The sequence below is a fragment of the Macaca nemestrina genome, chromosome 9, assembly GCF_043159975.1.
Source record: "Macaca nemestrina isolate mMacNem1 chromosome 9, mMacNem.hap1, whole genome shotgun sequence".
Lineage (NCBI taxonomy): Eukaryota > Metazoa > Chordata > Mammalia > Primates > Cercopithecidae > Macaca > Macaca nemestrina.
In genome coordinates this window covers 23,791,190-23,818,297 of record NC_092133.1, presented here as the reverse complement: position 1 = coordinate 23,818,297, position 27,108 = coordinate 23,791,190, and the positions used below count along the sequence as shown (strand labels likewise).

Here is a 27,108-nt window from a genome sequence, read left to right as displayed (position 1 = left end):
ATCCACTGTTTGTAAATGTGGTATGTTATGTTCATATGTGGCATATTCTTTTATACATATACAACTAATCCGTATTTTAGTGAATTCTGAATACAAAAAAAGGAGTCAGCAAAAATCTAAAGCAGATAATAGTGGTTATACATAAGGAGTATGTCAGCTTGGATTAATAAAAAAGCAGACCCTCAAACAAGGATTCGCATGTAAATGGTTCATTCAGGATGGTACCAGGAAACACTAATGGGACAGGGAGAAAGTAGGACACGGAAGAGAACAAAGAAAACAAAGGGTTGGTTATTGAGCAAGTTACCATGGTGGGCAAGTGGGGCTCAAACCCACTGGAAAACCCTGAGTGACAATGTAAGACACATCTCAGATATCCTAGCCAAGGGATGAGGAAGTCTATTTGCCCATCCCCAAACACGATGGTCTGAGATCTCAGGGACATTAACTCTCCAACCCTTGGAGCTTGCCCCACATATACAAGTCAAAAGAAATCCTACAGAATGGGAGTTGCAGACATTTGTCACAGAATCCTGCCTACAAGTAACAGAACAATGAGAGCTGTGGCCATGTGGGTAAGACACTTGAGGCATCTACTATAGGGTGAGTTCTGGAAAACTGACTTTTGACATAATTTTTATTGTGTTTTGCATAGCAGTGACACATTTTAAAATCAGAAAAAAAAAACTGAGATAAAAATACCATATTAGGTTTTCTAGAGAAAAGAAAAAGCTTACAGATAAGCCCCCAAATGTGCAGCAAAGCCAGGGGTCTCCTCTCAAAGGGGCCCTACCACCTAGGAAATGTCTGCCACAGAACCAGCAGCCCTGGAGATCAGCTCACCTGACATGCTGGGGGACAGCACCATGAAGAAAGAGACAGCTAAGACAAAGCACAGTTTTGACATTTTTATTCACTGATCATAAATATAGTCTCATGAGCATTAAGGTGATCATGAATGATGTACTAGCACCTGGAACATGACCATCATGGAGCACTCATTGTTTCCCCATCACTGGCCAGAGAAGTCAGGGCAACTCCCTTTCATCAAGTGTTCGACTTTGGAGGGGCCCTCCTTCTGGTGCAGCAATTTTATTCTTGGCTCGTTCTCAACAATTAAAAAATCATAAAAGACTCAGTGTTTGCAATAAAATATCAAAGAGGATAAGAAGATTTTCTATTCTTCTTAAAGTCTAAAGTAAAAAGGGGAGGTAGGGAAGAAGGAGAGGAAAGGGGAAAGATGTCAGGGATCTGCCACGTTTCTTCCTTTCCCCAGACCATTTTGTAAAAACAAAACCAGGGAGGTATTAATGCTGTTTGGAGATGGGTTGCGTCTCTCTGATAAGCCACTCGAGAGCTTCCTGGCGGCCCTGTTTCTGCAATTCCTTCCCAATCACGTCCCTGCAGGTCAGGTGGTAATTGTTGAGCCAGTCGCACTGCAGGGGAGAGAAGGACAGACACAGTATTCACCACCCCATCTTTAACAACTGGATAAACAGGTCAACAGCAAGGGCCCCCATGTGCTAAGATCACAAGCTGAGAGAAAAGGTGTGCAACACCCTTTCTCCTTACTCACAGATGAGTGTTTTCCTTGTGTTCAGTTTCCCTGGAAATACATAGGACCAGACTTCATGGCTTCTGGTGAAAAGGCCCCCAGAACAGTTTACTATTATAGACAGTAGACTCTAAGCTCCTGCTCCCACCTGTGTGGCTTCATTCCCTTACACCTGAGCCATCCTGAGAGGCGGTAAGCTGGGGAAGAGCCCCTGGACTCTCTGAGAGCTCCTACTAAGAGAGACACCCGAAACTGGCCTGCCAACACACTGAGCTACATATCCTATATCCACTAAAAAAGCTGAATAAAAAACTAGGGTCAGTCAAGCCCATGAGTGTCTTTTGAGTGTAGCTGCCTAGATGAACCCAAAACCTGCGGTGGTTAAAGACTGTGGTGCAGCAGAGTGGGGCTGGGAGTAAGCTTAGTTTTCAGACTCTCAACTCAACATGCCACAAGAACAGGAGACAAAAAAGAGAGAGAAAGGAAGGACCTGCTGGCAGGACTTGGTGCCTGGGCAGGGGCTGATCCACTAGACATGATGGCAAAATCCCCCTTGGTTGTACAGGGAAAAAGGTGAAGTCTGGAGTGAAGCAGGTTTTACGAAGAGGACAACAAGCCACTCTCACCACTGTCTATGGGGTAGCTGTCTGGAAGCTGAGGAGACCAATAGTGCCACGGGTGTGGTTGTCATAAATGAGTCAAAGGCCATTTTGGAGGGCAGGGATGTTACAAAAGTACTGGCTTCAGGGACTACAATCCAGCCAGGTACCAAAGCCCCGCTGGCTTTAAATAACCCCAGCTGGGGTCAGGATGGGCACACAAGCCCATTAATTACAAAGGACTGACGGCAGACAGATAGGGTGGTGTTACCAACTGGCTGTGACCCAGCCAGGGTTCCAATGCCTACTGAGAAGAGCCTACTAGCCTACTAGCCCCTTCTGGGAGTCAGGGAAGTGATGGGGGCAGGGGACGATGTCAAAAGCAGGCAAACTGCTATGTGTCCACAGCAAGGCCAGCAGGGCTACAAAGCAGCCTACTGGCTAAAGCAGCTCAACAGTAAGGCGAAGGCAGCATCCTGGTGTAAGCCTGGGGCCACAGCCAAACTCCCAAAGCCCTTTTGGTTGAGAGCAGCGAGGGAAAAGTGGGAGTGTGGACAGCCTCGGCGGGGCCTGAGGACCATCACAAGGCCCTGACAGTCTGCAGCTGGCCATATTCCCATCCGAACAAGGTCCTTTGCTGCCATCTGGTGATAAGTGATGAGAATGCAGACCCCAACCAAAAAGTCTCTAAAGTGACTCCAAAAGACAGGCTAAATAGTAAAGGGCAAATGACCAGATATTTTAAAAGCCAGGTATTTTAAGAAGACATTATCTGCCCCACAAAGAGTAACTGGCCGAAAGAATAGTTCAATGATGTGGGCATGCAAGGTGCAGGAATGAAGCACAGCGTAACACAGATCCCTGGTCTATGTCCAATGTCACGGGAGTAGACTGATTCTTTCTCCTTCAAGGAAAAATGGCCTCGCTTAAACTTCCTCAAACACTACTTCCCTGGATAAAGGGGAATGTCATATGGGAGAAATGCCTCCTGATGGGTACACTTTATGTGGACAGGAAAGACAGCATGACCTAGAATTACTTGGCAGGAAGCCACAGCCTTGGACTCCAAGAGTACGAAATGACGTATTACTGGAAAGCCCCTTGCTAAGTCCCTGGAAGCTGTGCCCAAGGGCCATTACAAAAGACACTGGTTCCTATGGGGCAGAGGGATTCTAAGCAGGGTGGCTCCCATGCCCACCCATGTGTTCTCATTTCCTCTCAGCTAAGGCAACACTTACAGGGGCTGGACAAGAGCCCTGGACACTGGAAAGACTCTTCCTGCTGAAGAGACACACTGGACACTGTGCTGACAGGCTGAGTCTCCTTTTCCACATCCATCTGCAAGCTGCATAACCCACCCAGTATCAGCAGAGCCCATGTGGGTCCTGTGAGTGCGAATGTTCAGCTGAACCAAGGGCACGGATGGTTAAGCAGAGGCACTCAAGCACAGAGGAAAGCTAAGCAGGAAGTGGGTGGCCTTTCTCGTCACCCACCTGTGAGCTGGAACAGGCAGGAGGCTTCTAGCTGGGAGAATCCCGTTCCACAGCTCCTGTGGAAGGGAAGGTCCTTGACCCCCAAAGACCCTTTCCTTTATAGTGCCAAGAACAAGGCCCAAGCGGGCACCAGTGAGGAAATTTTCCTGCCTTGAGAGGCACTCAAAGGCCAGCGGCTGCCTCAAATAACAAAATCTTATTCCCAGAGTAAACCACCGTGCTTACCCTGCCTTCGGCTCCCACCAGTCATTTGCTTTTCATTGAAACTTCTGACCCCTGCCTTGCTCTGGAATTTGTGTCCTCCTGGCTTCCAGTTTCCTGGTTTGGGAACTGTTTTGTCTGTCTAGTGCTAACAGTTCCTACCCCATTTCTTACCCTTGTTTCTGCTCTGACCTTAATCATCTGTGTGACTCTTCAGGCCTTACTCATATTCCCAGGACTGCGATCTCACCTGGCCTTACCAGTCCAGGGTCTGAAGGAGTTAAGACCCATAACCCTCTGAGCTAAGCAAGTAAGCACTGTTGTGCCCCAGGCTTTGTGAAGGGTTTCACTGCCCCAGAGTGACCACAGTAGTAACCAAGAAGGGCTGGTACTATCTTTCTCCTTGTCTGTGTGAAAATGGGACACACGATAATAGATTTTGCTTTGCATTTCATTAAAGTTTCATGTAACACAAGAAAACAATCTGGTATGTACAGTGGCCAAGAGGCCCCACCATCCATCTGGCTTCTTGTAGGGAACACACATAGGCTCATATTTGCTAAACACGCCTCAGTGCAGCTACGGAGGAACAGTGCAGCTAAACAGTGGCGTACGAGTTCCACCCACAAAACCCTACAGCCCTAGAATGGCTGTGGGGAACAGGACTATCTCCACCTGGAAGCCCAACAAATACAGGAAAAGCTCAAGAGTCCTCAGAAAACCTAGGGCTTTCAGACTCAACTGGCCTAGACCTCTAAATTTAAAAATTACAAAGTGAAAATGAATTAGAGAATTTAGGATTTAGAGAATGGATTAGAACTATTTAGGGTAGTCTCCATCTCCCCTAGTAACATGCCTGCCCACCAAGACTTCCCCATTACCTCTTTGTCTGTAAGAGAATCCACATCTATCATTTTGGTCTGAATTGGAACCAAAGTTAGAGGTTCAAAGGTCAGGCTTCCCCGGTTATTAAAATTATACTGTGGGAGAAAGAAGAAAATAGACGTTTTTACTTTACTGTGCTGAAGCACCATGAGGTCATTCCATCAGCATGCCACCCCTCAGAGCCGGGGTAACTGGGAGCCAAGATGCGGTGAGCTGGTCACCACTTTTCACAGACACACAGGAAACCTGATGCCACTTTCCAAGAGCTCCTCCAGTGCGCAAACAACGGCCTGTGCCATCAGGAAGGGCCAAACAAAGGGTGCTGAGGGGCTCCCAGCAGCAGTTCCACAAGGCTAATGTCTACTGTGACAGGAAACGGGGGCAGGGCAAGGGGGTGTGTGGGCTCAAGGGCATCTCTGGTTTTGATTCTCCAGGATGCAAGGGTGTAAGTCCTCAATATCATTTTTTTAACAGTCAAGTGTGTGGCCTGCCTTGACCCAGCCAGGCCCGTCAGGCGACAACACATCTATCCACTGGAGCACACAAGAATATGTCGGGTTTCTGTTCATGGCAGCTTTTGGGAATAAGACGGGAGGTCACTTCCAAGAATAGTCACTTCCATGCCAAAGCAGAGAGCACATCCCCACAGTCAACCTCCTTGCTGACACAGGAAGCTACTTCCCTCCAACTGTTCAATTCCACCAATGGAGGAGGCACAAACAGGTCTTTTAGGTAAAGCCTAGGGCCTAAAACCCTGCAGCCTTGGTAACACTGATGAGGGAAGAGGGTGAAACACCTGTCTTGTATTGCCTTTGAGGCTGACCCTTGGATAACTCAGGGTTCCTCAACTTTACCTAATAAAAGTCACCTGGGGAGTGTGACAAAATTACAGCTTCCAGGCCCCCCACCGTGGAGATTCTAGGGTCTGGGATGGGCCTGGAAATTAGCACCTTGAACAGGCATCCCCAGCAGAAGAGACAACAGGCCGCCTATAGGAAACTGTGAGCCCCAAATTATGTGAAGCAAGCATCAGCCTGATGGTCCGTGAATCCCAGTTCTGGATCCCAGTTCATTAAGGATTTTCTTTCTGGCTGTGCAGGCAAGGAGTGTGGTTTCCAGGAAAGTCCCTGATATCTGGAGAAGAAGGCTCCATGTTGGCCCCAGAATGGCATACTCTTGGCTCCAAAGACATTAAGTCTTCATCTTCCCACATTAAGGAACAGGAAAAAATTTTTTAATATACTCACCTTGGTCTTCACAGGAACCACAAGAACAACATTCTCAATGCGAATTCCAAAAGCCCCATCTTCATAATACCCAGGCTCTAAAACAAACCAAATCCCAAAAATGAGAAGCAGCCCACAATGATGATGTCCACAGAGAGAACCTTTCACTCCTGGGATGACTGCCCTACTCCAAAGGAGAAGAAACAGGTGAAGGGCCCACTCTATCCAGTGTAAGAGCCCAGAGATGCCACCTTCTCTCATATGGCCACTTTTTTACAAGCATTTGAGGTACAGAAAGCTAGACTCTGAAGTCCCTGCACACTGGCTACGGGGTAAGGAGTACAATAACAATGGATCCACTAAATAAATCATGGTTCACATCCATAAGACACAATAATGAAAGCATTAAAATATATTTACAAAGACTTGGCAATGACCTGGGGAAAGCAGTATATCAAGTAAGAAAGCAGAACATAGACAAGACGCCCAGTATGATCTCAGTGGTTTTTTTAAAAAATGATATCTACATATCTGAAAGACCAAAAGCTAATACAGCAAAACATTAAGTCATGTTTCCCCTGAGTGGTTAGATTGCAAATGATTTTCATTTTCTTTTCACACAGTTCCCATCTCGTTTTTTCTAAAATGAACATGTATCAGTTCTATAATCGGAAAACTTCATTATTGTTAGAAAGGGAAAATTATTGCCAATTTAAACTAATTAAAAAATAAAAAACAACAAATAGCTTTCAAAAAGGCTCAAGGATCCATGCATGCCCCATATGTGATGGATACTTACCATCGGTGACAATCATGCCTGCCTCCAAGGGCTCATCAGAGAATGTTTTGTAACTGATGCCGCAAGGACCCTCATGGACATTCAAAAAAGACCCAACACCATGTCCAGTCCCGTGCAAGTAATCTAGGCCTGAATCCCATAAAGCTGAACGGGCAAAGGAGTCAAGAAGGTGACCTGAAAGATAGAAAGAGCCACTTAATGATATTTGTACAGAGCTTTAAGACATTAGATTTATTACGTTTGGCTCCAGAACGTGAAACAGAAACCAATAGGTAAGTTACTGGAGGGTTCAGATTTCAGCACAGCACAAGGAAGAACTTTCTAACAATCAGATCTCCTGAGGAACAATCAAAGTTCAGTCCGAAGCTAGGCAATCATCCATTCAGGATGCTGGTGAGGTGCGACAGACACCTACAGCACACAAGAGGCCACAGAAGACACGGACATACCCTTCCCAGCTCTGCGACCCTAAGGTTTCAGAATTACAAAGATGAGACTCTAACCAGACTGCAAGCAGGCAGGCAGGCATGACAGATGAGGCAACTGAGGCCTAGGGAGATGAGTACACGTCTCATCTACCCAGAAGCAAGGCAGCCCAGGTCTTGTCAATGCCCAGTCCAATGCTCCACCTACCAGGCCTCAAGCAAAGTAGTACATAGCTGAAGTCAGGGTCCCAGTAAAATAAATCCTAAGAATCCAGAAAGGAAGCACTAGCTCAGTACTAAAGGCCAGACAGGAGGCTGCACCAACTTCCACTCAGGCCCTGTGACCTTCCCATCTGGTTTGTCCTCTCCTGGGAGCCATCCACATGTGTCATCCAATACCTAAGTGGTCAGGAGAAAGGTGCACAGTGGGTACTGGGCCCAATCCTAACCCCAGCTCCCTGAGGCCTCTGGGCTCAGTCAGTGGGTTCTGCAGACTCACCCCATGAGCACCTGGCTGGGCCTGAAGTGGGCTGGGGACCTCACAGTGAGGGAAGGACATGTTCTTTCACTCAAACATAGACATATTTGATTCTCGAACAAGAAAAAGAGCCTGCCATGTGACAGAATGCACCACCTACCTTTGGTTCCAGTCGGGAAAACAGCTGCACTCACAGCTATATGGCCCTTGAGGACATACGTGAAGCATTCCTGCAAAGAAAACCCAGGGGCATGTTGCAGAATGGGGACAGATGCCTAATCCTGTAGTTTTCTGGTAGTTCACAAAATCCTGCCTGCTAAAGTTTTTAGCAATATCACAGAGACAACGTAAGTAAAAAGAAAAAAATCTGGTGGAAAAAAAGCCTGGCCATGGGGCCAATTTCCCAGAAAATCTTGAAATTCAATTTAGTAGAAGAGCACTGTCAGAGAGATGACCCCACAGGACTTTATAATGAACACTCTGACATACTCCATCATGTGAGCCTTAGAAAGAACGGAAAAGTAATAAAAAGTACTGATGACCCTAGCTAACATTTACTGAGCGAGTCCTCTGTGCCACACACTATTGTAAGCACTGCATGTTTGATCCCACACTTCGCGATAGAGGCACTGCTGTTATCCTCGCTTCACAGAGATTCAGTAGCATGCCCAGATCACACAGTGCGGAAGTGGCAGCATCTGGCCTTGGGGCCAAGCAGTCTTGCTTCAGCAGCTGTGCTTCCTACCACCATCCTATCTTCAGGGGTTATCCCCACTGTCCGGACAAAAGAAGTGCTACTCAGAAGTGTAGCGGCTTGCCAGTAAGGTGCAGAGTCAGGACTAAAACTCCTTTCTCCTCAGCCTGATTGAGCTCTTTGAAAAGCACAAAAAGAGTCACACCAAAATAATCCTAGACGCAAGGTCTAAACTCTTCTAAGGCACTGGTGCATACAAAGGGACAAGGCAAGGGACCAAGACAATGAAACCTGCCCCACTACATTGCATAAAACCCTTTTCCTTGGATAATCTTCCTGAAGGAGCTCCTTTGGACAAACGGATTCATTTAGGTGCTCAATGAGCATTTGCTGAGCAGTGACTATGATCCAGGAACTGGCTGGGCTCAAGGGAATTCACAGGCAGCTGGGAAGGTGAGTCCTTTTATTCTTATTTTTATGGATGGTGACTGCTTTGTTCAACGTCACAGAGCTAGTAAATGGCAGAGAAGCTCTGAAGCCAGGTCTCCAGACCCCTGGTACACATCTCTCCGCCTCACAGCTCTCTTTCCCCTTTCCATACCAATCATACCAGAAACTTAACAGAGTCTGTCATTTCGGAAAGTTCCCAGAGAGTTAAGCCTGTAAATAAGAATCTCGAAAAAAGAAGGGGGTGGCCTTCAAACTCAAATCTAGACACTGCTTATAAAGCATATATTTCACTATCTCATCCCCAGCCTCAAAGGCATTTCCTGACTCAAGAGAAGGCCAAAGCTATTATATTTAAACTTGCAACTGAGCTGCCCTAACTGCAGCAGAATGCTTTAAAAATTTCTCCAAATGTCTTACTCCAATAATTAATTACATGAACCTCGTGAAGCAGATAAGCCTGACTCCACAGCAGTGAGTAATTTTACTACCCCACATGTAATTTTTACTTCTTTATACTATCTCTTTCCATAAAAGCAATGCTCTTCTTAAGAAATCAGAGAGGACCTCTTAAGGTTTTGGCCTCCACCTTACCTTCTCGTAGGCTGTAGGGGTCCCAAAATGCATTGTCCGCGTTACATCTGTGGTGCCATCCCTTTCCAAAAAAAAGGACAAATTGGTTTCCCGTCAAAATAAGCTTTAAGTCAAATATGACACAGGCAAGCATGCAGACAAGTGAGAAGCCCCACACAATACTGGTGGGCATGTACAACAGCACAGCCATCTTTGAAACTAGTTTGCAGTTCTTTAAAAGGCTAAACATAGTCACGATATGACCCAGCAATTCCACTTCTAGTTATATATCCAAGAGAACCAAAAACATACATCCACACAAAAACTTGTATATGAAAGTTCATAGCCACATTATTCATAATAGCCAAAAGGTGGAAACAGTTGAAATGTCCAACAACTGATGAACGGATAAACAAAATGGGGGACTATCCACACACTGCAATACTATTCAGTAATAAAAAGGAATGGAATACTGATACATGCTGCAACATGGATGAACCTGGAAGACATTGTGCTAAATGACAGAAGCCAGACACAGAAAGCCATACATAATACAATTCCACTTCTATGAAGTGTCCAGGATAGGCAAATCCATAGAAACAGAAAGGAGAGTAGTGGTTCTCCAGGCTATTGGAAAAGGGGGGAGTGACTGCTATTGGGTATGAGGTTTCTTTCTGGGGTAATGAAAATGTTCTAAACTTGATTGTGCTGATGGCTGCAAAACTCTGTGAATATACAAAAAAAAAATTAATTGTATATTTTAAGTGGGTGAATTACATGGTACATAAATTTTACCCCAATAAAGTTATTTTTAAAAATGAAACAAAATGTGAATGCAGGGATGGCTAAATAAAGTGGGAGTGACGTCAGCCCCTGACACACACATTCTTGGTCTACAGCGTAAGGGCTGTTTCACGAGAGACACTATCACTGGGGTTATGAACAAGACGCAAGAAGGCAAAGAAAACAGGAGCCCATCTCTAGCAAAAGAGGGCCAAAACCCAACTCCTCCTGTTAGAACAGCAGGGGGATTCCTGGACAGAGACCCTAAAAATATCCAAGTACATATCTTAACACATACTAGACTATATCCCTGACATAGAAAGGATAACTTCTAGAATTCTGCTAAAATTTAGAAGAGAACAAAAGTTTACACCATTACCAAGCAATCCTTAGCTCTAGGCTGATATTATTAACACCCCTGTGTCCCAAGGCCAGGCATGGCTGCCACATAATTGGCTGAGCTCATTCAATAATTAGGTCCTCCTAGGCCGGGCGCGGTGGCTCAAGCCTGTAATCCCAGCACTTTGGGAGGCCGAGACAGGCGGATCACGAGGTCAGGAGATCGAGACCATCCTGGCTAATACGGTAAAACCCCGTCTCTACTGAAAAAAAATACAAAAAACTAGCCGGGCGAGGTGGCGGGCGCCTGTAGTCCCAGCTACTCGGGAGGCTGAGGCAGGAGAATGGCGTAAACCCGGGAGGCGGAGCTTGCAGTGAGCTGAGATCCGGCCACTGCACTCCAGCCTGGGCGACAGAGCAAAACTCCGTCTCAAAAATAAATAAATAAATAAATAATAATAATAATAATAATTAGGTCCTCCCTTAGCCACAGTCCCAAATTCAGTGGGGAATGGAGCAGCATTAAAAGGCCTTGCTCGTGCTCTCCTAACGCAGACAGGGTCTATTCTTACTCCTTCTCATGGGTTCCGTATCAAGACCCAACCATATCTTGGGTTCTTCTCTGAGGAACTTTTCCAGAGAAGATAGCTGTGAAAGCAGCAAAACATGGAGAAGGGAATTCAGAAATCTGGTGGCAGCCCTCATTTCTCACCCATTCATTCAAAATGAATCCCTGACTTTGTAAGGCCCTGGGGCGGCTGCAAGTACAGGGAACCGGCAGGCGGTTCATGGGCTGGGGTGGAAAACTTTCAACGGTTCCAAAAGCTTGCTTTATTTCACAGTTGTTTAATTATATTTTTAAAACTTCCGGCCAAGGACTATAACATTTCTATCAAACAGTCTTTTGTGAGGGCTATTTCAAATAGGGGTGAAAAAAAGGACAAGACACAGGAACGATTCCATTAGTGGCCAGCACAGGGTGTGATGACCAGCTGAGTACTCTCAGCTGGAGCTCAGCTGTCCACCTTCTCAACTGCCTTGAATCACAGAGTCAAGTTCCACAGCAGTCCTGGTTTACTTACTTGTATTGAGCACCCGAGTCAATGAGGTACACCTCATCCAGAGACAAGGTCCTATTCGTCTCAGGGACTGGCCTAACAAAGTTAATTAAAAATTAATTATTCCACAAATGTAAACACTTAGTGAATCTGGGAGGAGGACACACAAGAGCTCTTTATACTATTCTTGCAACTTACATAAGCCTGAAATCATATCAAAATAAGTTACCCAATAAATGAATTATTTCAACTAATATTAAACTTCTACTTTTCAAAAATCCAATCAACCTATCTCCCCAACTGAGATAAAGAGCTCAAGAGGGGAAAAATAACACATTTCTTTATGTCTACCTCTGTTTGTGTCTGGAATAAAACAGGTGTTCAAAAGATAATTGTCAAAGCTAAAAAAATGAGAATCCTTAGAAGCAACAGGACCTAGCTAGAGTCCTGGGAACTGGGACAGGAGCAGCCTGGAGTCACTGCAGACTTGCTTGTCTCTGGGAGCCCCAGGCCCCTGCCTCAGCCTCCAGGCCCCTCCTTCAGCCCTGACCCCAGCAGGTACCTCCCCACTCGCTTCCCTGCCCACTGGACAGGCAGGAGTAAATGTCTCAATTTGGGAGAAAAACTAAAGGAATTTTGCTGGGAAAAGGAATGGATCATGATATTCTGCTGCTGGAGCACTTTTTTCAAACAAACATGAGGTATTTTCAAAAAGTGATCGCTTTCCCCATGCCATTTTCGAAACAATATCACTGCACTGGGAAACGCCCGAAGGGATGAGAGCACTCCATGCCTCTGCCCTGCAGCTGAAGTGAGGTTGTCCTCCATCTCCAGGTACCACCCCCTCTTCAGCAATAAGGGCACCAGTCCACATACAAGCTGAACAACTGAAACAGACAACCGGTGCCCTCCAGAACCCTGCCTCTAAACAGGCTTCCAACCACCCACAATGAAGAAGTGCCAAAGCAGAGGCAAATTTCTTCCCCACTGGCATGGAATTGTTTAATGTTTTAATTATACACAAAATTCTAGGAGAGTATCCAGCCAGGAAATTCATCCTGAGTTAAACAAAAACTGAAGTCCCTCTGATATTTTTAGGCTGGAACAGAAGCATTAAGCGAGGGAACTGTACTGTCACATCTGTGACTGTCTCCCACACACAGCTTCAAAATCTGCCCTAAGACGAAAAACTCTAAAAGCAATTATTCAAAGGGGGAAAAATGTGTGCCCAAGCACAGCACAGAGAGACAGTGTTCCTTCACTGGCTGTGCATATAACAGATGGGGAAGCACAGAACTCAAAATACCCAATGCAAAGCAAAGCGGTTTGAATCAGGCAGAGCCGAGGCTGAAGCCCAACGGCCACACCTAATGACATTTCCCACCATCCTGTCTTAGGATCTGTCAGTCCTGTCAGTCCTACACATATCAGTGTCCCTCTGTCTCACAGGGAAGGGAGGCTCGGCCCTGTGGGTCCATGGGTTCTTGTAGACCATGTGGTAAAAATACCACATACTGGGATGCCAGGCTTCAGGCTCTGGGAGACAGGAAGAGAGGGTACTCTCCACCTAAAACAGGTTGCCCCACAACCTAGTGCTAAGGTTTTTTGGTATGCAACTGACGGAGCTCACAAGATATACAGACTAGTACAAAACAACTGCTGTTACCAGGAAAGAAAACCACTCAAAAATTCCAGCCATGGGTCAGGCACAGTGGCTCACGCCTGTAATCCCAGCACTTTAGGAGGCTGAGGCAAGAGGACTGCTTGAGTCCAGAAATTCGAGACAAGGCTGGGCAACACATCAAGATCCTCATCTCTACCAAAAAAAATGTAAAAATTAGCCAGGAGTGGTAGCACACGCCTTTAGTCCCAGTGACTCAGGAGGCTGAGGCAGGAGAACTGCTTGAGTCTAGGAATTCAAAGTTGCAGTGAGTCGGACAGCACCACTGCACTCCAGCCTGGGCAGCAGAGCAAGACCTTGTCTCAAAAAAAAAAAAAAAAAACCCGCCGGGCGCAGTGGCTCACACCTGTAATCCCAGCACTTTGGGAGGCTGAGACGGGTGGATCACGAAGTCAGGAGATCGAGACCATCCTGGCTAACACGGTGAAAAACCCCGTCTCTACTAAAAAAAATACAAAAAACTAGCCGGGCGAGGTGGCAGGCGCCTGTAGTCCCAGCTACTCGGGAGGCTGAGGCAGGAGAATGGTGTGAACCCGAGAGGCAGAGCTTGCAGTGAGCTAAGATCCAGCCACTGCACTCCAGCCTGGGCAACAGAGCGAGACTCCGTCTCAAAAAAAAAAAAAAAAACCCGCTGGGCGCGGTTGCTCACGCCTGTAGGTTGCTCACGCCGGTAATCCCAGCACTTTGGGAGGCCGAGGTGGGAAGATCACGAAGTCAGGAGATCGAGACCAGCCTGGCGAACATGGTGAAACCCCATCTCTACTAAAAATACAAAAAAAAAAAAATTAGCCGGGCATGGTGGTGGGCGCCTGTAGTCCCAGCTTCTAGGGAAGCTGAGGCAGGAGAATGGCGTGAACCTGGGAGGCGGTGGAGCTTGCATTGAGCGGAGATCGCGCGACTGCACTCCAGTCTGGGTGACAGAGCGAGACTCCGTCTCAAAAAAAAAAAAAAAAAACCCAGTCATCAAGATGCAAGGGCTATACATACAGTTCCTGCAGCTTCAAAAAGGAAAGAGGGACACGGACACCCAGCTGACTACAATGTAGAGAATGCCAGTGCCATACTGAGCCTAAGAGGAGGCTCCCAAAAGGCAGAGGCTTGGGGATTGGGAGAAAATAAAACCTTAGAGGTCTTATTTCTCTTCATTTTACAGTCTCAACAGACAGATGAAGGTGGGCACAGAGGCCTCTGGTAAAATAATGTCTCTCCCCTGCTCAGGCTCCTGTGCAGAAGCAGCAATGCCCGGCAGCATGCTCCTCCGCATGCCTTACGCGTAGTGAATGATGGCGCCGTTGGGTCCCGTACTGGAAATCGTTGGGAAGCTCAGGTCCACAAAGTCTGCCTGTTGTCTGTAACAGAAAGACAGAAGCAGAGTGGCTTAAAGGTTTTTACTGTGCTAAGATTCAGGGCCCTTCCAGCCTCATTCAACTTGCAAGAAAATCAGCACGAGGTTCCTGGGTCCCCCCAAATGGATCCTCACCTGCGAAACTCCTCAGCTTTGTCAGCAGCTGAGATCTCTGTCACACCACCTTTGGGAACCTATGAGAAAACTGCTTATAATCATCTGGTGAGATAAATCCATGTGTGCCTCTTACAAATTAGAGGAGATACTTTAAAAGCTTACTTTTTCCTCAATTTCTTCATCCCAACTGCCCAATCTACAGGATACATCCTCAGCAAGGGAGAACTCCCAAAGGTTCTCACCAAAGCTGTCTAAAATATAACAGTTTCTATTCATTTAATTTTTCACTCAACTATTGTGCTTCAGTATTTTATCCTAAAACCTCCCAAAACAATGTATCTAAGTTTAAAAATTCAAAAGCATCCCCTCCTAAGAAATCATCCTTAGAAAATCATTCTAGAGAAATAAAAAAGATAAATGCAGAGATACTATTGCAGGATTACTGATAACAGCAAAAAATTAAAAACAACCCAAACATTTAAAAATAGGAGGACTGGGTTAGTAAATCAGTATAGCCACTAGATGAGTTTTCATTTGGATCCTTTTTTAAGGCCTCAACGTACATGGAAAATGTTCACACTATGAGTCTAAGAGAATAAAATAAACAAAACACAAAATCGTATCTAAACCAGGTGTGATGGCTCACACCTATATTCCTAGCACTTTGGGAGGTCAAGATAGGCAGATCACTTGAGCCCAGGAGTTTGAGCCTGGGCAACATGGCAAAACCCCATCTCTACAAAAAAAAAAAAAAAAAAAAAAAAAAAACAGAAAAAATCAGCTGGGCGTGATGATGCACTCCTGAAGTCCCAACTACTTGGGAGGCTGAGGTGGGAGTATCACCTGAGCTTGGGGAGGCTGAGGCTGCAGTGAGCTGTGATCACACCACTACTCTCCAGCCCATGCAACAGATGAGACCCCATCTCAAAAGAAAAAAAAGAAAAAGAAAAAAAAAATGTATCTGCATGTTAAGAGACATGTAAAAATAATTTATATTTTTAAAAATAATTTAAGGCCAGGGGTGGTGGCTCACACCTATAATCCCAGCACTTTGGGAGGCCGAGGTGGGTGGATCACGAGGTCAGGAGATCAAGACCACAGTGAAACCCCATCTCTACTAAAAATACAAAAAATTAGCCGGGTGTGGTGGCGGGCACCTGTAGTCCCAGCTACTTGGGAGGCTGAGGCAGGAGAATGGCGTGAACCTAGAAGGCAGAGCTTTCAGTGAGCAGAGATTGCGCCACCACACTCCAGCCTGGGTGACAGAGCAAGACTCCGTCTCAAAAAAAATTAAAAAAATAATAATAATAATAATTTACATAGATGAACAATCACCAGAAGGAAACATGAGGAAAAAAGTTACACTGGTGGGAATAAAGACAATATTTTCTTTTTCCAATTAAAGAGTTGTTTATACAGTACTTAAAGGGAACATGATACTGTTTAACAACAGCACAGAGAAACCACCCTCTTGCCAACTACAGCAAGAAATTAACGGCCAAGAGTCAATTTAATATAAAAAGGTTCATGGCTTAAACTGAAGTTCAAAATGTACACAAAGATCTTTTTCTCCTAATATAATCAGCTTGCCTATAATAATATTATAAGAGTCATTTTTCCTTATAATGAAATTCCACTTAGTTATGATTCCCTAACCCAAAAAGCATCCACTCTATTATGAACTTCTTTCTTCATTCTTGTTACTATTTTCATAATTAAAGAATTTTGAAATCTACACACACCAAATTTCCGGAGAGTATTATTAAAATAGAGCCCAAAAATTTGATCAAGATCTCAGACCTCATGGTCAGCAGAGGTAGGTCTGAATAATGTATACCCACATATTAAACAAAGACTAAGAACCAACCTCTTTCTCCAGCCAGTTAAAGAGTTCACAGAGGGCAACAGCATCTTTAATCTGTGCAAACAATGGAGACATTTTTTTAAGTTATTACTGAAAGTCACATGACCAGATTCAGAGCCTAGCCCTAATGCAATACTGAGAAGGCTGTACCTGCAGGGTCACACACCATCAGCAACCAGAGCTTTACATGTGGACATTTCTGGGAAGCCGGTGTGTGCAGCAACTCCCATTACCAGGGAAAGGCTCCTCTGCTATTCGGTAGTTCAGGTACAATCAGGAAAGGCCCCACCTCAGAGCACAGGGAGCTCCTCCAAAAGGTTAACTTAAAGGTTAAGAACCCTACAGGGGCCAGGAAAAAATAGGCCACTATCAAAAGCCACCTCTGAGCCCAAAATCTTTTGAGACCCATCCTTTGTTCTGAAACACAATCTGGCTCTTTTATGAGGCTTCATCAGCAACATGTCATCACCATCATCTACACTATTATCATCAATATCTCCTTTTGTGTTGTGTATTATACTTTGTAAAGATCTAATCCATCAAGTATTTTATTTCATTCCTTCATTAACTCTGGAAGGCCAGGAGGCTGAGGCTCAGACAGATTCTAACCTTGTGCCAGGCTCAATGCCACAGAGGAGGTGAAGGAGCCAGGCCTTCTGACCACCTCACATCCCAACTTCTGCACCAGCTCCTCTACTCACGTGAGCCCGCCTCATGCCTTCTGACTCGGCTGAATTCTTCACAGCTTTGGCGATGCAGATGGGGGTGTAAGGCATACAGCAGCGGTGGTCCTAGAGGCAAAGGGCAGTAGCGTGGGAAACCAAACCTGCTGCACCCACTCAAGACCAAGGCAACAACCTGTTTGCTCAGCAAAACTTACTTTAGACCAATCATTTGAAGAGCTCCCCCTGGGGACCCACATAGCTGTCCCCTGGGGCCCCAACGACCTGTACCTTTTGATTGATGACCCTGAGCTTAAGCTCAACCAAAAAGAGTAGGTACATCAAACAAGGTGTCTCTCTTCCATCCCTCACTCCCTTAGCTCTTTGAGACTGCTGGCTGCCTGCCATCAGCAAGACACCGCTTTCCAAACCACTGTGGTTGTGGTTAGAGTTCACTAACCACTGAGAGCCTGACCGAAATCACCCTTCTCTTGCTGTACAAAGGGGGCTTTTTCTCCGTCTGGTGATGCACATGACCTGATGAGTGAGGTCTCCTGCTCCCTCCCTTCCCACCCAGTGGTCCTATCTCAGCTACTGATAATGATCTGATCTTAAAAGGCTAGAGAAGACCCTTTCCAATTTGAGAACAAGTTAAAATCCAGCAGACGGGGCCTCAGCACACCTGACACTTGCACAGAGCTTCTCAAATTGCTTTTGTGATCTTATCTCCTTTTCTCTTTCCAGAGAGAGAGGAGAGAGAGAGAGGAGGAGTCACACTGTGTGTGACGGTGGCAGGGGTACAATGGCAAGCCGGATCTAGACAGCCAGGCCTGGTCTCTTCCCAGGATGGCCCACTGATCAGTGGAGAAGAGAGAACATCACTGGGCTTGCCAAAGGCCACTTGGCAGCCAGAGGCCAAGGGCAGGACAGTAGAAAAGCCTACCTCTAAAGAGGCCTGGATTCCAGTCCTATCCCAGACCCTAATTAAAATGAGGCAACAAGTGTCAGCTGCTTAGCACTGCCCAGCAAGGGCTCAGTAAAGGGCAAGCCTATCACTATCACTTGAATTTGACAAGTTCCCAACTCCCCAGTCCTCTCTAGGCCTCAAGTGTCCTTAGCTATAAAATGTGGTGGGGCAGAAGGAGGGGGTAGAGAAGCATGTCCCAAGCTTCAAGCATTCTCATACCACCTGCACAGTTTTTACCCTAGCTTCTTATCCACTGTACCCTTATTCACTTAGTACTTTTCTTTAAACCATCTTTAAATAAGCTTTATTAAACTCAACTTTATTTTAAATAATTGTAATATCACGAACTCCTGCTAGTTACGGTTTTTCTACTATATGCTAAATGCTGTTAAAACAGATAAATTTAAGTAAACCTAAATAATAATGTGTACCACCTAAAATAATCTCTCATGCCACGCTCTGGAAAACACAAGACTCAACAAGCAATAAGGGCCCTCAGGCTCTTGATATGGCTCCAGCTCTAAGGCCTCATCCAGGGAGACCACAGTTCTGATCCAACAGGCAGCCTCAGAAGTCTGCCTCTGCTCCAAAGACAATACCAGAACTGGGAAGGGGGTGGCAGAGTTTAGATGGACCAAAGTGGGGTCACCAACCTTGGGGATGGCCTCGCTCACAGCATAGCTGGCCTTGTCGCTGACCCACACCTTCTCCCTTGGGGAGAGATCAGCACACAGGGCCTTGAGTTCGCTCAGGATGGACTTGTAGGGATGCACCTGGATCCTGTATTCGGCCTCCAGACCCAAGTCAAGAAGCAGGTGCTCCTTCACACTGGGGGCGTCTATGCGGTCACCATCAATGAAGAGCCTGCAGATGGAGGACAAGTGGGTGGCAGCAAAAGGAGGCAACATGAGTGAGAGGGTGGCAACACAGGCACACATACACATCAGGCTCTGTTTCCTGGCAACCAAAACCAAGCCCCTTTTCTCTCCTCCCCACTCCTTTCCCAAATCCTGCCCTCCAAGCTGCATTCCCTGTCCCTGTTTATGTTGTCATCATCCACCCAATTCGCCAAGCCAGGAATCTGGGCAGTGTCCTTCATTGATGACCCTCTTCCTGTCCTTCATTAAGACCTTGGGACCCACAGCCTAAATCTCCATCTAATCTGTCCAGCTCAACTACAGCCTCGCCCAGTCACCACTCAGGTTCAGGTCCCACCATCTCTCACTTGGGTTAGTGCCACAGCCTCTAAGGCTTTCCCCGTCTGCCGATGTTTCAGTCATAATATTCTTTACAAGTTGTACGTCTAACACGTGGTTCCCTCTGAAAAATTCTTTCAACAGCTTCCCACTATTCTTGTTCAGAACAAGAACCCAAGCTCCTGAATGCGGCCCACAAGGCCTTTCTTTTCTGCGGCCCCTGCTCACATTCTGTCCTCATTATGTTCTGACCTCACTGAACCACTTCAGGTCCTCCACATGCACTGTGCTCTCTACTGCCCAGAGTCTCTGAAAATGCTCTTCCCTCTGCTTGGATCACGGTTCCCCGCTCCTCCTCACCCTGCCATTCACCTGACTCACCCACATTTATCCTTACTCTCTGCTTCAATATTACTTTCCCCAAGAATCTCCTCTGATCTCCAAGTCTAGGTCAGGCCCCTCTCATAATACCTGCATCCTTCCCACAAGCAGACTGGTGCCCACTTATGTGCCCAAATACTTTAGAAAGAGGACATGCTCATCTCCCTGACTCCAACCCAGGACCCCGTCCTGTTTCAGTCACCCTAGCACCTAACAGAGACCCTAAGCACATCACTGGCACTTAATAAATGTGCTGTCTTAATACAAAAAGCTATTTAACTAGAACAGTAATGAAAAAAAAGGCTATAAGAAATGCTTTGAAAAAATAAACTGACAATTCAACAAAGCGTAGCTGGAGGGGTTTTCCCATATTATTTTTGACCTTCAAAATGACTGGGTTTATTTGCATTGTGGACCCAGAATTGTACAGTTGAACATATATACCCCTTTACACTGGCTGCTAGAAAACTTGCCAAAGAATGTGTGGCCTGAACAAGACCTTGCAGCAAAAATGTGGTGAACTAACCTCACTCCAGCTTGGTCCTAACGTCCTCACCTAATTGTTTTTCAGTCTCACAGTACTACAGACACTTTCATGCGTTTCAAATCATTTTGGGGGCTCAAAGAGAGGCAGGATATAAATAAACACCTACTGCTAAGGAAGACAAGAAGGGAAAATGTTAAAAGGGCAAGAAAAAAGCAGCACGTCAGTGAACTAGCAGGCAGTGATGGGTGGGCCAGGACCAGAAAGGGCACACCAGGGCTCTGAGGAGTTCCAGATGCGGGGCAAACACTCACATGATCGTCTCTAGTCCTATGATTGCGTAGGAGAAAAATACTGGATTGTGCTCCACATCTGATCCTCGGAGATTAAATAGCCCTAGAAAAGAAATCAAAGTCCCTGTCACCTGTCTGACTTAAGATTTTAAGGGGTCGCTTGTAGGGGGAGGGAAGAGCTTCAGCTTGGAGTCCAGCTGCTGTGGAAGGATTCAGTGGAATCGCACAGAAAGGCTGGGAGCCTGACTCCTGTTTGGTTCCACCTCTGAACTGCAATTGCTCATGTCCACCACGTGAGGGCACCAGAGCTGTTTCTCATGCTTCCACATCACTGCCGGGAGAAGGGAATAAAAGCTATTAGTCAAAATCCTGAGAACTGCCCCCACAAGCAGTTGAAATGCAATCCGCCTAGTGGCGACCTGCCAGGCCTGGCCTTGAAGCCGACAAACCTCTAGCACTCCCAAATAAAAGGGAAGGAGACAAGCCCTCTCTCCCTTCTGAGGCAGATGACCTAGGGTAGAAAAACTGAGGCTCTCACACAAGGGAAGCCAGGCAAGCCTCCTCTGTAAGGGTCAGTGAGCCCCATGGAGACGGAGCTTCCTGTCAGAGGTGGAAAGAAAAGCAGTGAGTCAGCGAGGCTGCAGCTCGCGAATGAAATCAGAGCCTGCAGCCCACCCATGGGTCTGCCCCGGCACCACCACTGGGTGGAGGACCTGCGGACAGCCAGTGGCAGTGATGTTGCTGAACGTCTGAGAACTAGAGAGACCAGGAGAGAGCACAGTTCTGGTCCCACGACTTCCAGCTTCCATCACTTGTTCTCATGAGGATCAGAGCAAAAAAAGGCCTGGGCATTAAACGTACAACCTCTATTTTAAAATAATGGCTTCTCAAAATAAAGTGATGAGGCAACATTTTTTACCTATCATACTAGCACTTCTTAAAAAATGACAGTACCTGGGGTTAGGGTGTGGCAAGATGGACAAATTCAAATACCAAGGTGCAAACTTTCTGGCAGGCAAAGGGCAAAATGGGTCAAAAGCCCTAAAAGCCAACCAGAAATAGGAAGAAAATTATCAAACACTAAGACATAGATTCATGAACCAAGATTTTCATGGTAGCATCGTAATAAATTATGGGATTACTGCAAATAACCCAAAGGTCATCCTTAGGGAAACAGTTAAACTATGGTATAACCACATGATGGAATATTTAATACTCAAAATTATGCTTATATATGCTTATAGTATACTGATACAGTGAAAAAAATCAGGCCATAAAATGATACATGCATAGAATATTGACACTGATTATCTCTAAGTAGCAGAATTTATAGGTGATTTTTTTCTTCTTCTTTTTACTTCCTCTGCACTTTCCAAGTCTTCTATCATGGGATTGTGTTTTTGTTACAATCGGGGAGAGAAAAAAGTTTTCCATGTGTTTTTCTCTGACGCTGAGGTCATTAAGTTAATTAAGGATGTAAGTCACTGATACACTTGACAATGTTTTGGGGATGGAAGACGCAGGGATTGAAGAGAGAGGACACTGCAGCAGGGTCTCATTCTCTAGCGAGAAGGCAAAAAGATAAAGCAGTGCCTCTCCTCAGTTGCCCTGGGTCAAATCGACTCAGAAACCAGAAGACAGGACAGGAAAGTTCAACCAGATTCCATCAGGTTTTAGATGAAAGAAGGTGCTGAACAATTGCATGAAGTTGGGTTAAGGTCTAAAGATTGAGAAACTTGCTATTAAAGGGCTTGGGGAAGAACTTTCGGTTCCTAGTTTTCTGAGGTAGAAACGTTCCCAGAACATTCTCACTATAAAGACCTTAGGAACTACAGGACAAGTGTAAAGAAAGAAGGCTTCTGCTATGATCCCACTTCTACACCTACAGAGAGGCTGACAGACATAAAATATTTGTAGGAAATGCCCTTCCTTAGAGGTGCCATGGTCCTGAGGGACTGGCCAGAGGTGAGCATCACCCAGCTGTAATACTGCTCTGGGCAAGCCTCACTCCCCTCCCCAATTCCCTGTAATTCTTTCTCCTTCATCCTAATTGGCATCTCCTATACCCATTTGGAACATAGTCTTCTGCTTATTCCCTGGCCACTCAGAAAAGTTGAATGGCATGAACACACAGATTCCCAGAGACCCAAAGGAGAGATCGGGTAACATGCCCAAACAGCGAAACCAGAGCACTCACACGCAATCTCATCCAAGGCAGTGACCACAAACCACATGACGTTCCTCTCAGCCATTTTCAACCGAAGGTCTGCAACCTTGTCCTTCCAGGAGATGCCTGCAAGAAACAAATGTGCTTTAACTCCAGCCCTGGTCCCAGAAAGCAGTAGGAACCCAGTGAAAGAACCTACCCCAAACATCAGCACCACTTCTTACAGGGAGCACGCTATATTTACACAGACAGGAGGCCTGGATTCAAGCCCTATATAAGAGGTGTCCAAGCCACTTAACTGTCGTGAGCCTTGATTGCCTCACCAGTAAAATTCATTCATTTACGCATCCCACAAATGCCTGTGTAGCATCTAGATCTGCCAGGCATAGATACATGCCAGGCACTCTGCTGGTCACTGTGGTTACAGCTCTGAGCCAGACCCGGTCCCTGTCTTCATGGGGCTTATAATATAGAAGGGAAGACAGACAATGAAACCAGCAATTAACACACTACTGTAAATACTGATGCAATAGGGGACACACAGGGAGCTACATCAACACACCACCCTGCAGAGGGAACTCACCCAGTCTCAGAGGTCAGGGGAACGGCACCCACCATTTGATGCTCCTGGGGCTGCAAGACTTGCCTTTCGGTGCTAAGACCTAGGAATTCCCTGCAGTCTGACTCACTGGGATTACCACTTCCAAATCACATTTGCCCTTTTAGACACTGCCAAGGCCTCCCTGCTGCTCTGCAAGATGAAATTGTGGTGCTAGAGGAGCTCACTCTATTGCCACCACAACCACCCTACCAGGGCAATTCATAACTCAGGGAACAGCCAACTGGGTGGGCATCTGTCTTATTCACTCAGCACCTTGCAAGGCGTCCTGCAGATAGTAGGCACCCAAATGTGTACTGAACAAAAGCTTTATCAGCAACATTTGCTCTCCCCTCTCCTACAAGCAACAAGTCAGAGCTTCTGCTCTAGTGAAAAAAATTTCAAACCACGCTGATAGAAAATATTTAGCTGACCCTGGGCCACTCACTGGAGCCATCCTCCCCGTTCCGCAATACCCCTCTGGTGAGGATGTCACACAAGAAAGCAGGCTGGGGGCTGCCCCCACACCCAGGTCTGCTTTGAAGATCAGTTCGGGAATGCTGTTTAAAACTTGGCCCAGGATCTAGGCTGTCATGCTTTCTTCCCAGGACCCCTCTGGGCAACCTGCCTACATTCCACAGCCATCCCCCATCTACCTCTGTTTCTACAGCAAGACGCCCTCCCCTGCAGCCCCACCTCCAGGCCTCTCCCTCTGCCCCTTCACTGCTTCCTAAATCCACACAATGGTTCAGAGAACACGCTGCTTACCCAGCACTATCACGCAGGCCAGGGAAACACACCCACACCCCAAAGCCTCTAAAGCAGAAGGTAAAAGACAGAGGACAGGCCGGGCGCGGTGGCTCACGCCTGTAATCCCAGCACTTTGGGAGGCCGAGGCGGGCGGATCACAAGGTCAGGAGATCGAGACCACGGTGAAACCCCGTCTCTACTAAAAATACAAAAAATTAGCCGGGCGCAGTTGTGGGCGCCTGTAGTCCCAGCTACTCGGGAGGCTGAGGCAGGAGAATGGCGTGAACCCGGGAGGCGGAGCTTGCAGTGAGCTGAGATCACGCCACTGCACTCCAGCCTGGGCTGGGCGACAGAGCGAGACTCCGTCTCAAAAAAAAAAAAAAAAAAAAAAAAAAGACAGAGGACAGAGGCCTAGGAAGGTACATCTACAAATGCTGACATAAGAAGGGAAATGGAACCTAGAAACCTCTATGCTCTATTTCCAATATCAAATATGTTCAAGTGGCAGTTAGCAGCTGAGTGGTAAAAAAAAAAACTCAGTCCTTTCAGCAGCACCCAAAAAGTCACCCAAACGAGCTTTGCAAAAATAACCAAAGCCAAACTAAGTGGCAAGTAGGTGGCAACAGTGGAAACAAATAAAGCTCCTGCTTCTTCAAATATCCCATTGGGGCAGAGGAGGGCAAAATCCTCCCGTCAGCTCAAACTCAACTTGGATTCGGAGGAAGAGGTTGGAGACAATAGCAAGAGGTAAGGGGACAATGATGGGGGCCCTGCTGGGTGGAACCGTGATTCTGACCTGTGTAATCCAGGCCCAGTGTGAGGAGAGGCTTGCAAGGGCGCTCAGGACGGTCTGTCCAGATTTTGTCAACGAGGTTCTCCTTGACAGGAATGAGGTGGTGGCCGGCACTTCTCAGAACTTTGGCCATTTTCTTCCAATAATCTGAGGAGACACATTGTGGCCCAGCCATGAGCCGAACGCCCATTGCAGCGGGGCAGGCAGCAGGGCCTTGAAAATCCGGAACCTTCGGAAAGGTGGTCCTGCCGTGGCCCAGAGCTGGGTGTGCAGGATGAAGAACTGTAAAAGCACATCTTCACCAACAGTGGAACTCTTCTCCTCACCTTGACCTCTACTATAAAATCAGTCATGCTGAGCTCCCCAATGCTCCACACCCCACAAGCAAACCAAGAGGATGGAGGAGAGTCTAAAAGCCACTTCCTTACCCAAGCAGAAAAGAACCAAGCTCACTTACCTGTAGGAATGATTAAGGGGTCCACACCAACCCTGGATCCTTCAGGAAGCACACTCACCAGCCAGTCTTCCTGAGTTGGTGTGTCCTTCAGACCTACGCGGGGAAGAACTGATAAGAAACAATTCCCAGTGGGTCCACGCTTATTATCCCACCAGAAGGATACAATTCTCTAACATCATGACAGCAGGGTCTTTATTAAGCAGCTTCTTTAAAGTGGATTGATAGGACTTAGAAAATCTTTGAACCTCCCTTAATCCTGGAAGGCAACAGAAAGAGGGAGAAGTGTAAGTTTGTGTGTATGAAAAGCATAAGACAAGGGTGAGACAGAAGGGAAAAAAGTACGATTTTTCACTTGACTCCTTATAAAAATATCCTGGGGATCACTGCCATGTAGGCACATGGTGTCACCACAAAGATAATCTCCTCAGTTCAGTCACTTCCCCACTACCGGTCACTTGATGAGAATGTGGGCAATGATTTGGTGAAGTCTGGGAACTGGGAGCCTCCCACATATCACACACCAGGTAAGGTGATAACACGCTCCCAGTGCCCGCCACTCATCTGCAAGGGCAGGGTGGCCAAGAGAAGGCCCCTGCCCCATAACCAGCCCCTGCATAGAGGGCTAAGCACAAGTCTCGGCAGCAAAGAGATCTTTCCAAAGTTTATAGGAGAGGCACACGGGCACCCATCCTGCTGTCTTTATTTATTTATTTATTTACTTTTGAAGACACAGTCTCACTCTGTTACGCAGGCTGGAGTGCAGTGGCACCATCTCAACTCACTGCAACCTCCCCCTCCTGGGTTCAAGCGATTCTCCTGCCTCAGCCTCCCAAGTAGCTGAGATTACAGGCTCATGCTACCATATCCAAGTAATTCTGTATTTTTAGTAAAGATGGGGTTTCACCACGTTAGCCAGGCTGGTCTCAAACTCCTGGCCTCAAGTGATCCTCCCGCCTCAGCGTCCCAAAGTGCTGGCCGTCCTGTTGTCTTTAACATGGGCCTCTGGGTTCCCCAACTTCCAGGATGAGACAGCCCTTTCTGTTTCTAAGACGTTAGTCATAGGACACTATATCAGCCTCCAGAATGGAACTAAAATTACTTCTATAGTCCAGTTTTCCTTTAATCTAAGCCAACATCTTCCATATCTAGCCAGTTATCTTTGAGATGTATACTTTTTTTAACCAATCAGATTTTGGCCAAATAATTAACATCTTGATAAAATAAACATATATTTAGAGTAAAAGTTCACATATTCTAAAACAGTAGAAACTTATCTTTACTATTTTTCTCTACTGACTACTGATATAACCACATAACCACACAAGGGAAGTGCAAAGGTTTATAAAGAAAGAAGCTCATGAATTCCAACTCCAAAAAAATGCCTAGAAGCTGACATTGAGTTTCATTCTGCTATTTGATTCTTTCCTATTTTTTTTCAAACCACTAAACAAGCCACTTATTAACACAGTTTCTGTGAATGCCCTAGTACACTATATAGTATAGCTTTCACAGGATGAAGCCATGTCATTTCCTAGCAGACAGATCTTCGGCAAAACCCCAGGGATGAATCACTCACCGGCCAACCAAACCCACCAGAATCTCCCTACACACTTGACTGAGGAAACCAGGGAGGAGCCTGGAAGAGAGGAGGATTCACTCCCTCTGCCACCTCCGTGCTGCCACATACCTACATTAAGGAACAGGTAGGCAGTGTTCACACCTCTAACATGCTGACCCCCAAAATACTAACAGACCTAACAGACGGAATCTGTGGGCCCCAAAGAGAGATGCCTGCTCC

At 46.3% G+C, this 27,108-nt stretch overlaps 1 protein-coding gene across 6 annotated transcripts in view; it reads right to left on the bottom strand.

Annotated features, from left to right (window-relative positions):
- Positions 1 to 893: 893 nt before the first annotated feature.
- Positions 894 to 27,108, bottom strand: part of LOC105466531 (X-prolyl aminopeptidase 1) — a 62,499-nt gene continuing 36,284 nt past the window's right edge. For 4 of the 6 annotated variants that reach the window (XM_011715480.2, XM_011715485.2, XM_024788139.2 and 1 more), the window contains 16 exons: positions 25,311 to 25,403; positions 24,857 to 25,000; positions 22,743 to 22,838; positions 20,567 to 20,648; positions 18,845 to 19,055; positions 17,264 to 17,353; positions 16,566 to 16,616; positions 14,717 to 14,775; positions 14,508 to 14,585; positions 11,580 to 11,651; positions 9,397 to 9,457; positions 7,822 to 7,891; positions 6,759 to 6,932; positions 5,981 to 6,057; positions 4,730 to 4,828; positions 894 to 1,436 (listed from right to left, as the gene is read on the bottom strand). In XM_011715480.2, the coding sequence (XP_011713782.1) occupies positions 1,308 to 1,436; positions 4,730 to 4,828; positions 5,981 to 6,057; positions 6,759 to 6,932; positions 7,822 to 7,891; positions 9,397 to 9,457; positions 11,580 to 11,651; positions 14,508 to 14,585; positions 14,717 to 14,775; positions 16,566 to 16,616; positions 17,264 to 17,353; positions 18,845 to 19,055; positions 20,567 to 20,648; positions 22,743 to 22,838; positions 24,857 to 25,000; positions 25,311 to 25,403 (1,586 nt within the window). In that variant the 3' untranslated portion in view covers positions 894 to 1,307. The remainder of the gene's footprint in view (positions 1,437 to 4,729; positions 4,829 to 5,980; positions 6,058 to 6,758; positions 6,933 to 7,821; positions 7,892 to 9,396; positions 9,458 to 11,579; positions 11,652 to 14,507; positions 14,586 to 14,716; positions 14,776 to 16,565; positions 16,617 to 17,263; positions 17,354 to 18,844; positions 19,056 to 20,566; positions 20,649 to 22,742; positions 22,839 to 24,856; positions 25,001 to 25,310; positions 25,404 to 27,108) is intronic. The other 2 variants (XM_011715494.2, XM_011715483.3) reach the window with 1 other exon arrangement.